The following is a 14,568-nucleotide window of genomic DNA, read 5'->3' as shown; positions in this document are numbered from 1 at the left end:
GAGCATGAAAACTCAGCACCCTGTATGGTAGCCATGCCGTTGCCTTTTATGCAACCCTCTGCTGCCACCTGCTGGTTACAATTAAAAGTGCAAAGTTAAAAATATAGCTCACTTTAAAATGAAAATTATGTCATCATTTACTCATCCTCATGTTGTTCTAAACCTGTATTCTTCTTTTTTCTGATAAACACAAAAAAATATTTTGAGAAATGATCATAAACACACACAGCAGTTAGTGACCATTGACTTCCATAGTAGGAATAAAAAAATATGATGGAATTCAATGGGTACCGTCAACTGTGTGCTTACCATCATTTATCAAAATATTTTCTTCATCATTTATCAAAATACTACAGTACCAAAATATTTTTTCCTACTATGGAAGTCAATGGTCACTATCTGCTGTGTCTTTACCATCATTTCACATCAGAAAAAATAAATTCATACAGGTTTAGAACAACATGAGGATGAGTAAATGATGACAGAATTTTAATTTTAAAGTGAACTATTCCTTCAATGTCACCAAAATAATAAATTCTATAGGAAAGAAGTATAGCAAATAATTTGAACTTGACCTTCTATTTAACCCCAAATACACCTGGTTAAAACACACAAATAAATAATAATGTTTATTAAAAAGTCAGAAATTGCCTGATCACTGCCCTCTAGTGGTAAAAAATATGAATAATTAACACTACTACATGCAGGTGTACAGACAGACATAATGAAACACTCTTTAGGACTTATTTAAGACTTTAAAATAAATAATCAGTTTTATTTGAGGTAAAACAGACAATTTAAATACATTCTTGGCATAAGCTGAAATATATTTAAAGCAGGGAGCACATTGTGATGTAATTTTAACAAATATCTTTGAATTAATCTTTTTATTACTTACATATTTGGCCCCTAAATTCCAGCATTTCAGTGGTATCATAGAACATGAACTGCCCCCAAATTACTACATCCATCTGTCATCATAACAGTTCTGTAAGCATCTCACTATCATATTAACCAACATGCAAGTGCTCTTTTCACAAACACACATTTTTGATAAAGGGCTTTGGTCATTTCAGAAATAATAACATTACTTGTTTAGTATTGATATGCTGATGAGGTTTTACTCAAACAAAAGAATATTATCAACAGTAGGCTACTGTCACTGACCTGAAGTTACATTTATTGTTGTACTATATAAAGTGTTTACGTTCACAATAGTAAAGGTAAATAAGAGTATTTTTTAAATGCAGTCTAGAAATTTGAAGGATTACCTGCATGCATGCACATTCACTACCACCCTTTTGAATTACATGGAGAAAGGGTTAGGTCTGCTGAGCTACAGAAGAGTTATGCAGGCTCTATCTGACGCAGAGAAGCCTCCTCCCTTTTGTGTCTCCGTAGGTATCGTATGGCAGAGAGGGCACTGATGTTCGCCAGAAGAGCTGAACAATAAAGAGCACACATTCGTCATTATTTTTCTTGATAAAAATAATTTATAACTTGCAATGTTTTGTGATACAGAGCATATCTGATGCAAGTTTAATTTTCTCTGTCAAAAAGCATAAAAATTTTATCTTTGAAAGCAAGACAAAAAAAATTACACACCAGCTTTCCAGGTGTCTGCTCCAGGATTGGCTGATTTCAGCACCCAAGAGGCAAACGCAATACAAACCAAGCACATGTCAGCCTGTCTAAGAGGCAAGAACGGGGCATCCAACCCTACAAAAAAGGCAAATATGTGCCATCATTGAAAATCATTACTTTGTATATTATTATTTATTTATTTCTTAACACAATTCCAGCATCTGCGGCTATATTTATGGCCAGAAAATGTTTATCTAAACACAGTAGGTCCAGATGTAAACTCATACTGACACAGGGAGAACATGCGAATTCCACACAGTAAAACCTCTTAACCCAGCCGAGGCCTAAATCATGAACCTTCTTCCTGTGATACCCACTAAACAACTGTGCCACCATATTTTTATATTAAAACAAAATAAACTTGCTGCAAAAAACAACAAGAAAATGTACTTTAGCAGTGCAATATTACTATTAATAAATAAACAAAACAAAACAAAAAAACATATACAGGTCGTTTATCGTATGTATATATATATAATGCATTACTATTATAAAATATTATTAAATGTCTTATTGCATCAGTGACAGTCTTGCTCAAGAAGTACCTCAAGAGTCAACAAAATATCAATAACAACAAAAACGATTATTAAAGCAGTCTGGTAAGGTTTTTCTATTTTCATCTGGACTTAAATTATGTTTTGGTACACAGCACAATTATGAATTTTGGCACACAGTAGATTTGAAAAGCTGCCCAGTATGAGTGAAGAGTTGCACGTACAGCCATTCCACAGACCAGGGCATGGATCTACATGTGACTACATACTTCAGTCAGCAGTAACTGACAGAGAAAGAGATGAGAGTTGATTCTATTCGGATGGGATTAGTGTTATATAGAGAGGTAAGGGAGCTGATAAATATAAATCTGTCCTGTTTGTCGTAGTTCTGAAGTGAATAATGGTCAATGAGAAGAAACCAGCGATTTAATTAATTTCAGATATATTATTCTTAGGTTTAACATTTCTTGCATAAGTAATTCACATATTCACCTTAAAAAGTAACCTGGTTGCCAGTCAACTTAAAATAAAAAATTTATTTTGAGTTAATTAATAGTTTTAAATGGAATAAACTCAAAATTTTAAGGCAACCAGGTAAGTTACTTACAGTGCAGGCAGGTTAACAAATATGCAGCAAACCTACTTATCAGAAATATTCAGAATAGTACGTCACATCCAAGTAAGGCTTAATATCATAAAACAAAAACAAAGAACCAGTGTATTTTCCTATTTTGGGGTCTGTTTTGCCAGTTGCTGATCCCCACTTGATGCAAATAAAGAAAGAGGTCTGGCAGATCAAAATAGACATACGGATTAAAATAGACAGAATAGTGATACGTTTTGAACGGAACAAGTATCTGATACCTACATAACGTACAGGTCATGAATAACAGGTGTTAGCAATGAGCTATTTTAGTGTGTAAACTGTTATAGGGGCGGTTTCCCAGACAGGGTTTAGATTAAGCCACACTAGGCCTTACATTTAAGTAGTTTTTACAAACATACCTTACAAAAACAAAACATTACTGGTGTGCATCTTCAGACATTACAATAGCACTGATATATTTTAAGATACATGCACTTTAGTCTGGGACTAGACCTAAGGGGTTGTGCACACCAAAGCTTTTTTAAACGTCAGCTGTTTTTTCATCTGAGCGCCAGCTTTCTTCAGCTGAGGGCTTTGGTTGCTGTGATACTTCTGCTTTGTTTATCAGTCGTTGTGCGATGCGCAGGTTGGTTGATGTGGTATTTGTCCCGCCCCTCCTCCACTGTGATTGGATGGCCGTGTGAGAACTGACATTGATGAGCTGAGCTCTTCACCCAAAGTTCAATATTTTTCAACTCTTAGCATTAAAGTCGCCATGAAACGGAAGTAGCGATTGCCTTATTTTCCCCGTGGTGACGTATATCCGAATGAAACGGCTTTTGAGATGAAATAAGGCAGGGCTGGATTTGAATTTGTCCATCGAGATCTGATTGGATCGTTTGAAGTTGGGTCGTGTTGCTAATTGCTAATCACTGCGATCTTCTCCCGGACCCCGCCCACCTGCCATACTTTTGACCGGAAGTGAAGAGAGATCGTTTTGAGGAGGGGAGGAGATTTGCATTTTTGATTAAAGATTATGAGCACACACGAATTTTTAAAAAATAATGAAGCTCACAGATAAGTCATTTGTTAATAATACCACACTATTAAAAATACATATATAGTTTTTCATTTCAATTTCATTGCGACTTTAAGCGCTGGGCGCAGAAAAAATGCTGAGTACCAGCTTTTAGCACGGAATAAAAACGCTAGCTGCTGGCTTTTTTGAAAAACGCAGAGCTTCCATTGGAAACAATTGAAAACATATGCCGGCCGTGGGTGTAAAAGCTTTGGTGTGCACGACCCCTAATGGGGCATACACACCAAACAAGAGTTCAACGATTTGCGCAAGTAGAAATACATACAAAGTCAACGCATGTGATGTGAATGATACGAATTGGGCAACGCGATTGCCGCGAAAACACGCAATATTTGCCTCAGACGTGCCTTCGCGCAAGTTGAAAATATTCAACTCAAGAGGAAAATTTGCATGACACAAAGTTAAATCCTGCAAGTAATCTAGAGCAAGCAACTCATTTAGTGTGTACGTAGCCTGTCCAGGAAACCGCCCTTTAATGTGTACAGAAAAATTTGTAGTGAAGTATCTGAGGTCTTACTCGGATCAGCAATGACTGTCTGCATCTCCATACATTTCTTCTGTTGCTCAGTCAGCTGCAGCAAGATGTTGTTCTCCAGGTTGAGGTACAATGTATCTGGGAAGGGTTTGTCATCGGGGCCCATCACAGTAACAGACTTAATTCCTTTGCGTAATGGCTTCACAGGAGTGAGAGCCCAGGAGTAAGACTTCTCCTCAGGGATTGAAGGAGCAGTGCGTCGAACTCTTCTAAATGAAAAAAGATTTGTCCAGAAGAAGCTGCCCTGAACAGGATTTGAGTCCTCACACGTGTCCAGTTTTGCCACAGGACAGTGGTTGGTGGACTTTTGTGTCACCACCTTGACTGGAGCATTGTCATTATCATCTTCATCTGAATGGACAGGGGAATCAGGAAAGAAATAATCGTACGCCTCTGGGAACTGATGGTTCCTGGAGCGGGAGCAGGAAAATACGGGAACGGCTTCATCCTTTTCACCTGGCTCATCTTCAAATGGATAAGTGGACTTATGTGTCTCCACCTTGGTTGAAGCATTGTCACTCTCATCATCTTCATCTGAATGGACAGGGGAATCAGGGAAGAAATAATCGTACGCCTCTGGGAACTGATGGTTCCCGGAACGGGTGTAGGAAAATATGGGAACCATTTTATCTTTTCCACTTGACTCATCTTCAAACGGAGAAAAAAAGCTTCTAGGGTACGATTCAGCATTGTCTGCAGGAGAAGGACAACGTTGTGGTTCGTTATCACCTAAAAAATATTGGATTATTTCAGAAAACGAGATACCACCGCTATCCACTTCCTCATCGTCAGACAAGCACGTTGTATATGAAGTGTTCACGTGGTAAAAAGGATCCTCTACTTCTGAATGTATCGAATGTAAAGAAGGATTTCTCAGCATTTGTCTAATAGGTTGAGACTCCAGAGCTTGCAGGTTCTGCACGCTAATATTCTTGCAGATTTTTCTGAAGCACTGCTGAGTGTTAGATTTACAGAGATGTTCGGGAACTATAGTTTCAGAACTTACGAACAACACATCATCACCCACGATCGCTGGATCTGAATCATTTTGCCATGTCACACTACAGGGGCTGCTAGGAAGCTCACATGATGACTCCTCTTGCTTAATACAATCTGGAGTTTGAAGTGTAAAGTCTTCATCTAAATCAGATATGAAAGACATGTCTTCACTCAAGCGGTCTGGTTTAGAGTCATCTGGTTGTGTAAAGTAACCCGAGTCTGCAGCATCAGTAGCGTCTGCGATGCTGCCATCTTCTGGTTGGGTCAGAACACTGGGGTGCTGGGCATTGGCAATCATCCGCAGCCGCAAAATGTCATTGATGGTTAGCTTTTCCATTTCATTCCAGAATGAGGAGATAGCATACACAGGGCATGGAGTCTGATTTGGAGCGTTGAGTACTATACTCTCGAGATCTATACTTTTTGAGTCTGAAACATCAGCTAAAGCATTCTGGGTTGAATCCTCACTAAGCATCTCCATTTCTTTTTTATGATCACACGTGCTTTCACTTGATGTGCTGGTCAAATTACATAATTCACCAATACTCTTGTCTTCTTCACTTACACTGTTGTGTCCCTTAACTTCTGATTCTTCTGTTGAATTTCCTGGTTTTATGATTGCGGTATTCATGTTTAATACCTCACTACTGTTACAATTTGTGCTTTGAATGTGACTTTCATCCTTTCCATGATCAGACACAGAAATGTGTTCAGGCATTTTCAGACCACATATATTTTCCCTGGATCTGGTGGTTTCATCACTTAATTCACCAATAATCCTCTCTTCCACAGCATGGTGTAAATTCACATCTTCATCGACACTGTTGTGTCCTTTACTTTCTGATTCTTCTGTTGTATTTCCCGGTTTTATGAGTGAGGATTTCATATTTAATACCTCACTGCTGTTATTTATGTGTTGAATGTTGCCTTCGTCATTTCCATGATCAGATACAGCAATGTCTTCAGGCCTTTTCAGATCATCTATAAGTTCACTTGATCTGGTAGTTTCATCACATAATTCACCAATGCTCTTATCTTCTACAGCATGGTATAAATTGGCATCTTCGTTGACACCATTGTATCTCTTCCCTTTAGATTCTTCAGTTGAATTTTCTGGCTGAATGAGTGAAGTATTCACGATTGATATCTCACTACTGTTATTTATGCTTTGTATGTGTCCTTCATCTTTTCTATGATCAGACACAGCAGGATCTTCAGGCATTTTCAGACCATTTATATGTTCACTTGAACTGGTTGTCTTATCACTTAACTCTCCAATACTTTTCTCTTCCACAGCATGGTATAAATTGGCATCTTCAGTTCCACTGTTGTGTCCTTTACTTTTTGATTCTTCGGTTGAATTTTCTGGATGAATGAAAGAAGTATTCGCAATCAATATCTCACTACTGTTATTTATGCTTTGTATGTGTCCTTCAAATGTTTCATGATCAGATACAGAAGTGTGTTCAGGTATTTTCACACCATGTATATGCTCACTTGAACTGGTTGTCTCATCACTTAAATCTCCAATACTTTTCTCTTCCACAGCATGGTATAAATTGGCATCTTCAGTTCCACTGTTGTGTCCTTTACTTTCTGATTCTTCTGTTAAACTTTCTGGTTTTATGAGCAATAAATTTCTATTTAATACCTCACTGTGGTTATTTATGTGTTGAATGGGACTTTCATCATTTCCATTATCAGACACAGCAGGATCTTCAGGCATTTTCAGACCATTTATATACTCACTTGAACTGGTTGGATTATCACTTAACATGCTAATACTCTTCTCTTCGACAGCATGGTATAAATTGGCATCTTCATTGACACCGTTGTATCTCTTCTTCCCTTTAGATTCTTCAGTTGATTTTTCTGGTTGAATGAGTAAAGTATTCACAATTGATATCTCACGACTGTTATTTATGCTTAGTATGTGTCCATCTTTTCCATTTCCAGACAGAGCATTATTATCCGATATGTTCAAGCCATGTATATGTTCACTTGATCTGGTTGTTTCATCACATAATTCACCAATGCTCTTATCTTCTACAGCATGGTATAAATGGGCATCTTCATTGACAGTGTTGTATCGCTTATCTTCAGATTCTTCAGTTAAATTTTCTGGTTGTATGAGTGAAGTATTCACAAATGATATCTCACTGCTGTTATTCATGCTTTGAATAGGACCTTCATCTGTTTCATGATCACATACAACAGCATTTTCAGGCATACAACACTTAGTCTCTGATTTTATCTTACCTAATGGACTGTCTGTGCTTATTTTAAAAGTTTGCATGTCCGTAGGAGGAACGAGTTCTCCTTTTTGTGAAAATGTTTTTGGACTGTTTCCATCCAGGCAAGATTCAGTTTCATCTATGTTCTCAGTCATAGAAAAATTGCTTTGTTGTGTGTCAGAAGTCCACGTCATCTTCCATTTGCTTGGTGAGCTTTGTTCACTGTTAAATGCACAGCAGTCAATCTCATTTCCCATACAGGATACATCTTTACATGCGCCCTCAGCCAGGTTTAAAGTGACTGAAGAGGAAAGAGGCTCTGTTGAATCAGCCGCAGTGGAAATGTTAGGAGATAATAAGGATTTCCTTTGACATCCTGTAGCAGATTTATCACTTTGAGACTCTGATAAGGTTTCTTTAATACTTGGTGTGTCTCTTAACTGTAAGGCAGAATCAGTTTGTATTGGATTTACTTCAACATAATTTTCTTGTATATGTAGTACTATATCCATCTGGGGTAATGTGGACTTCTGACAGACCTTTGCTTTCAACTGTCCATTGTTTACAAGAGATATATCATTTGTGTTTTTGGAAATATTGTACATACTTGTACACCCGACTTGAGGCTTTGCGTCAAAACCAAAGTTGGTGAAAGATAATGGTAAATTATCATTATTGAATGATACTGATGACATTTTAACTCTTGGGAGTGATGAGTGCTCTCTTTGTAGGAAATGTGTAGGAAGACTGTTTATCACTTCTCTCTGACTGAATCTCTCTTCCTCCGATTCACTTTGATGAACCCGGAACTGAGCCTCATAGCCTTGACCCGGCTCCCCCGGTTCACTACTCATCCTCTTTTTCTTCCTCCTCTTCCTCCTGAGATTAGAAGGTGACACTGGAAACTGACAGACTGGTGAATCGTTTGAATCAGAAATGTTTCCGGTGTTCAGCTGAGCAATGCTTTCTCCTGCTGGATTTAAGTCGGTCACATTTGTCCAGTTAGCCATTTTCGGTTTGTCTGGTGGCTTTGTTTCAGGTTTCTGCTTAAGCTCTGTGCTCTCTGTGCAGCTGAGATGATAACACCTTTTCTCCTGCTCCTGTTTCATTCCTACTGTAATTAGTTGAGATGACAATGACCCCCCTCCAACGACCGGCTCTCTTTCAGTGGAATCTGATGCACGTGCCTGTGCATTAGTAAATGTGGCCATTATAGGTTTTTCCAAAGCTGTACTGCCCCAGGTATCAGCCTCACCCTGCTTAGTGATCTCACCTTTAAGACTGGCTGCATTTCTGCCAGATGGACAAATACCTATAGACTGAATAACCTGCTTATCAATCAAACCCGCCAGATGGTCCATCTTCTTACTTTGGCAATTTGCCGCATGGCTTTGTTCATTTACAGTGACACTTTTTAACTGCTCAAAGAAAAGATTGACAGTCTGAAGGTTCAGATCCTCCTCACTGCCAGAGAGAACCTGCTCTGGGCTACGTATCCCATATTTGCTCAGGTAATTGTCTACAGGCAAACCCTCGCAGTCCGGAGGACCGTCTAGATCAGCCTCCGCGGATGCTGGGAGTCGGGTCAGGTCCAGGAGGTGGGACCCCATCTCATCAATGTCACTCATGCCAGAATCCTCTCGGCTGGCAAGTCCTGGAGAGAGCAAGTTGCAAGCCTCACATTCCTGATAAAAAGTATCCCAGTCTTGATCGGAGATGTGCAAGCTGTAGTCAAAGTCGTCCATTGAGCAAGAACGTTACACAGTCAGCTCTGTAAAAAAAGAATCAATAAATGTCATGACATTAACAGATAAACAAAAATAGGCACACAGTATATATCAACTGAAAGACATTGAGTGTTATACTGATAGTCAGAAGCTAAGACAACATTTTATTGAATCTAAAACAGATTTGTAAGTCTAAATATATTCATTTAAAAGTTTAATATCAAAACATTTTAAATCTCAATAAGGTTTAGGTTAAGCAGATAAGCAAATCTTAAATTAAACTCAAGATATGTTTACAGTAGGGCCTATGCATAGTAAAAGTTATAAATCACTTAATCACTTCCTATGAGCCTTATAAATTTTATAACAAACATAATCACATATTTATTCCTTAAAATTTTCTACATCACCTGTAAAGTTACTTTAAACCTTAAATAAGAGACATCTTAGTTCAGTGATTTTTGCTCAACGTGCGCAATAATACTATATCAACACAAAGCAGAGTCATGTTCATTACCTGTTCAGTGGTGTGGAGTGCAGAAGTCCTTGAGCAGTTAGCCTTAACACCACTTTAGTAGTGTCAGGCACAGTGAGTGCCCTTTGAGGTGTCCTTCCGAGTAAGAGCGGTGTGCCACAGGCCCTATGATTCATTATAAATAGAACAGCGTTTGACATCACGTAATACACGCAGTGCTCTCTCTCTCTCACTCTGTGGCCTCTCAACAGCACCCCAAACATGTGTGGAGATCAAACAACATAGCTACTTAATTTATAGGGCAGTAACAATTCTGACACAGTATATTTCACAATTGTTTAAAGCAATGGAAAAAGCAGAACATTACAAAGTTTGAGAGTTTAAAGAGTAACTAAACCCTAAACCAACTTTTTTTAGTTAATGATCTGTAAGAATGATGCTTTATTAGTGCCGTTCATTGATTTTAGTAAGTTTTTTGACATTTGGATATAAAGTGTTTCAATACTACACCGTAAAAAATTAATTGTTGGCTCAATGAATTATTTTTTAGTAACTAGTTCCACAGAAATTTTACGTTCACTCAATTTCTGTCTCCAAAGTGTTACCTGGATTGATGTTTTTTAGTTGGCCCAAACTTGACTCAAATATAAAAAAGTATGTTGGCTCAATTAGTTTTATAGTTCATTCAACTAAAATGTTTTAATCAGTTGAATCTTACAGCAAATACTCTGTCAATTAAAATTTAAGTATTCACTCAATGTTTTGTGTGTTACTTCAATTAATATTTATTATTTGGGATTTTTTTATAACATTTTAAAATTATTTATCAAATAATTTATGCTGGTGTTGTTAACAAAATAATTAACTTCAGTCACATGAAAACAAAAGCTTTTTATTCACTTATTCACTTATCATACAGACTGAACATACAGAATTAAGTCTTCTATAAATAGAGGGCATTAAACAGTCCAAAAAGCACTCTGAAGCCAGTCAGAACATCTCCAGGGCCATTTAGGAGACTTTCTTCAGCCCTCTGGTCTGCCTCTCCGCATCATCACAGCTCTGGTTTGATAAACAGAGGAATATAAACACACACACACACATACATAAATAACATGTTTAATATAATAAAGCTTGATTGTGAAATACTTTATTCCCTAAAATAACGTTAACGTTAGGCCAAATTTCCCTCAGACATCACACATAATTAAACACTATTGGGTGGTTTTCTCGGACAGGGCTTATCACCGACTAAAATAACTGACATTACTTAACATATGAGTAATGTACTATTGTTTTGTCTCAAAATGCACGCCAGTATTGTATTTTATAAGGTTTGTTTGTAAAAATGTCCCAATTATAATAAAGACCGAGTTCTAAACCCTGTCCGGTAAACCACCTAAAGGCTATCTTTACTAAAATAGCTCCAATTTACTTCGGACACATAACATAACACACTTTTAAATATATCTTTACAAAAATATCATTAAAAAAAACATCGAGTATTTGCGTCTTTGCCGATTAATATATTCTAAAATTAACATTTAATTACAACCACTTACCTGACGTGAACTTGAAAAAACGGCTGATGACTTGTGTCCTGTGAATCAGTAAGTGATTCCAGCTGTTGCGTGCGGATTGATCTCAGATGAAATTACCTGTGATCCAGATCCTTCCGAGTTAAGACATTTTAAATAAAAAACTCACGCACATACTGTACATACACAAACGCGCGCGAGCGGGTCGCGCGCACGCAGGCGCGCACACGGGTACACACACGGGTATATTTAGAAGTTTTATCTAAGATTGTTATGATATTGGGACTATTTCTCCATCCGCTCCATCAGCTCTGAAGTTCAAATTCGCATGCTGTCCGGTTATAACAAATGTAAAAGATATGAAACATCACTCAACAGCGATATCAATTAAGTGCAATCCTAAAATATGATTTAAAACATAACCCTTTCATTGTTAAGTATGAGAAATTAAAATGAATTAAATCACGTTTAAACGCCACAGAGATTTCAGAGCCAGCAGTCGATTTCTGATGCGCTTGCCGAGGTGAGGCTGCGCTGGGCGGGTGTGAGCGCTTAAGCACCGGTGATTTTCTGGAGCTCTTCTGGAGCTCATCTCCGTCTGAAAGTGTCCGAGCACACTTTTAAATAGACACTATCTTTATTAACTGACCGCATATTTAAACTTTAAGCACACACATTCACGCCTGAACAACTCTTACAATTACATTTTGTGACCAAATAACAGTAATATTTTGAGCATTTTGTTGTCAGGAAAAATAGCTGTCATAAGTCCACATATTAACCTGATTTGTCTTAATTAGTTCAGTCAACACTAGCCATTCTGAATGTTGACTGGATTTGAAAATAACCATTCCTTTAATGTTTTAAACACAGAATTATCTAGACTTAAAATAATATGTCTTCTCAACTAGCTCAAACAAAAAAATTGGTTTAACTTATATATTTTTGCCCGTCCAACATTTCATTAATTGGATTTTTTACAGTGTACAATATATGGTGTAAAAACGTCTGAGTGCTGCCCTCTTCAGGTTGAACGGTGGCTACTGCAGTTGAATTTTCCTATTGGATGTTGGTCCAAGAAATAACTCGTGACGTAAGCAGGTTCAAGCTTACCACGCCCTTGTTACGATCTCACCACACACTTAGTTCGTCCCCTCTATCTCCGTTGGGATCTGCCCACTTTTCTTGCATTTTTCAAATATTGAAGTGGGTGGAGTCAGGCTCTGACCAGGGGTTTAGTTACTCTTTAAGCCACCCAAGCTGTGTCTAAGTAAAAAACAACAACTGTGCAATACTTAAGGATGTGTAAGTAATTAAATAAGGATATTAACCAACAACACTACATTGAATAATTTAATATGTTTTGATTAATAAAATTTTTTGGGAACGTTTATGTCATACATTTTCTTGGGGGGGGGGGCTTAAAGGGATGCACTGTATACAAGGGGGGGGGGGGGTCGCACGCTAAAAAAGTTTGAGAACCAATGTACTGTGTGCATTTGATGAAAATAAATTCTTAAAAAGTCAAGCTGCTGGCTCATAAATCGCTCCATGGTGGCTGGCTGCAGTACAAGTCATAAACCACGCCCTCTCCATGCAAATAAATGGGATTCAGTTCAAAATAAAAAAAATAATGACACTTCCAAGAATTTTTTTTTCGAAAGATTGGCCCTTTAAGGTAGTTGTTATCATGCCGATATATGTTCAATTGTTCATTTTTGTGATAAGTTTCATTTTAGCTAGTAATTTGATGCTATAGAAACGGGGCATGTCGTTAAGATTGACATCTGTCATTGACAGCTTCTCTGAAGGGACTCTTGGAGGTTCGAGGGAAGATTAAAGATATAACAATACAAAAATATTTCACACAGACAAAATGAGTTGTATTTAACTTACCTTATTTTCAGCCAGTCAAATGAGACGTTTAAGGGGCATGGTTGAATTGGGCGCCCGAGCGTTTGGATGGAAGTTTAATACTGCGGCTCCACCTCCGGGCTCCACGGACGATTCCTTCTGACGTTTTTGCGTAACATGTCAGCACCCATCGTCTGACATTTTACATTCAGTTACAATGGAAGGAAGCAGGACTTGTGACTTGGACTCGAGTCGACTTGAGTCGCTATTTTTGTGACTTGTAACTTGACTTGACAAAAAATAAAATACTTGAGACTTGACTCGGACTTGGAAGTTAAAGACTCGGGACTTGACTTGACTTGAGACACGATGACTTGAATGACTTGAGTGTTAATCACATCATGTTTTCAGTTTAAATATAAAATATATAAACTATTTAAAAAAATAAAGTTGACCCAGCGCAGGCTGAGAATGGCGTTGTCATGACAGAATCACGACATTATCATCAGTCATGCCCTCTCGTACCTTACGTACACCACACACCACAGAACAGATATCAACATGTCAGCCGGAGGGGTAGCGGGGGTCATCTCTTTCGGCTTCAACAAGATGGCAAAAGAAGAACAGTGCGTTGCAAGACATGCAACATTAAAATCACGGGCAGAAAACCTCCAATTTCTTCCGTCATTTGAAGAGCCATTCTGCCCAGTAAGTGCTTGTCAATTTGTTAATATCAGGTTAGTTGTTAGTTAGCTTATGTAATAATAGCTAAAGTAGCCATTAACCCTCATCATATCGTTTTGGGGACAAATGTGGGCAAAAAATTTTGATTTATTTTTTAAAAATACTTCCCTTGAGCGGTACGAGACTTGGCTACTGTTTCTATGTTTGCCACCTGAACACACACACACACACACAGAGAAAATGACTGGATTCAACAATGTTAGGGCCACCTCACATATCGCATCTTTTGCACACTAGTTTTTTCCAAATGTAGGCGCGCGAACGGAAGAGATTACAATTTTGTTTGATTCCATGATGTATTTTACTGAACATGAGTATTTCTTTATATCTTTATATTCTATATATCTTTATTAAGTAAGGGATAATGTAGAGGCAGCCGGTAGTTATTGGGAAGTAAGCCCCGACAGTGTGATCAGGACCCGACGCGAAGCGGAGGGTCTTGTATCACATTGAAGGGGCTTATTTCCCAATAACTACCGGCTGCCTCAACATTATCCCGCTTATTACACGGCTACTTGCCACATAAGAAAAAAAACTGGACATGAATATGAATTTGAAACATTTTATTGGCATATTTGTTTTAAATTAACATTTTTATCCTTCCGCGAAACTTTGCACAGATGCATAAAATTATCGTAA

General features: G+C 37.9%; 1 protein-coding gene across 1 annotated transcript; it reads right to left on the bottom strand.

The window, feature by feature from the left end:
• Positions 1–729: 729 nt before the first annotated feature.
• On the bottom strand, positions 730–9,977 carry perm1a (PPARGC1 and ESRR induced regulator, muscle 1a). Its single transcript, XM_065285848.1, has 4 exons — positions 9,836–9,977; positions 4,341–9,362; positions 1,606–1,719; positions 730–1,442 (listed from the first exon to the last, which is right to left on the bottom strand). The coding sequence occupies exons 2-4, from the start codon at positions 9,334–9,336 to the stop codon at positions 1,348–1,350; spliced, it is 5,205 nt and encodes a 1,734-aa protein (XP_065141920.1). The 5' UTR covers positions 9,337–9,362; positions 9,836–9,977; the 3' UTR covers positions 730–1,347.
• Positions 9,978–14,568: the final 4,591 nt, after the last annotated feature.

Source organism: Paramisgurnus dabryanus, chromosome 21 (assembly GCF_030506205.2).
Source record: "Paramisgurnus dabryanus chromosome 21, PD_genome_1.1, whole genome shotgun sequence".
NCBI lineage: Eukaryota > Metazoa > Chordata > Actinopteri > Cypriniformes > Cobitidae > Paramisgurnus > Paramisgurnus dabryanus.
Note: the sequence above shows the minus strand (reverse complement) of the source record. Positions and strands in the feature narration are given on the sequence as shown.

Coding starts and splice junctions, on each gene's coding strand:
- perm1a (XM_065285848.1), bottom strand. CDS start 9,336: ATGGACGACTTTGACTACAGCTTGCACATCTCCGATCAAGACTGGGAT. Junction 1,720..4,340: donor GACAGTCATTGCTGATCCGA/GTAAGACCTCAG, acceptor CCTTTTTTGTAG/GGTTGGATGCCCCGTTCTTG. Junction 1,443..1,605: donor AGCAGACACCTGGAAAGCTG/GTGTGTAATTTT, acceptor TTTATTGTTCAG/CTCTTCTGGCGAACATCAGT.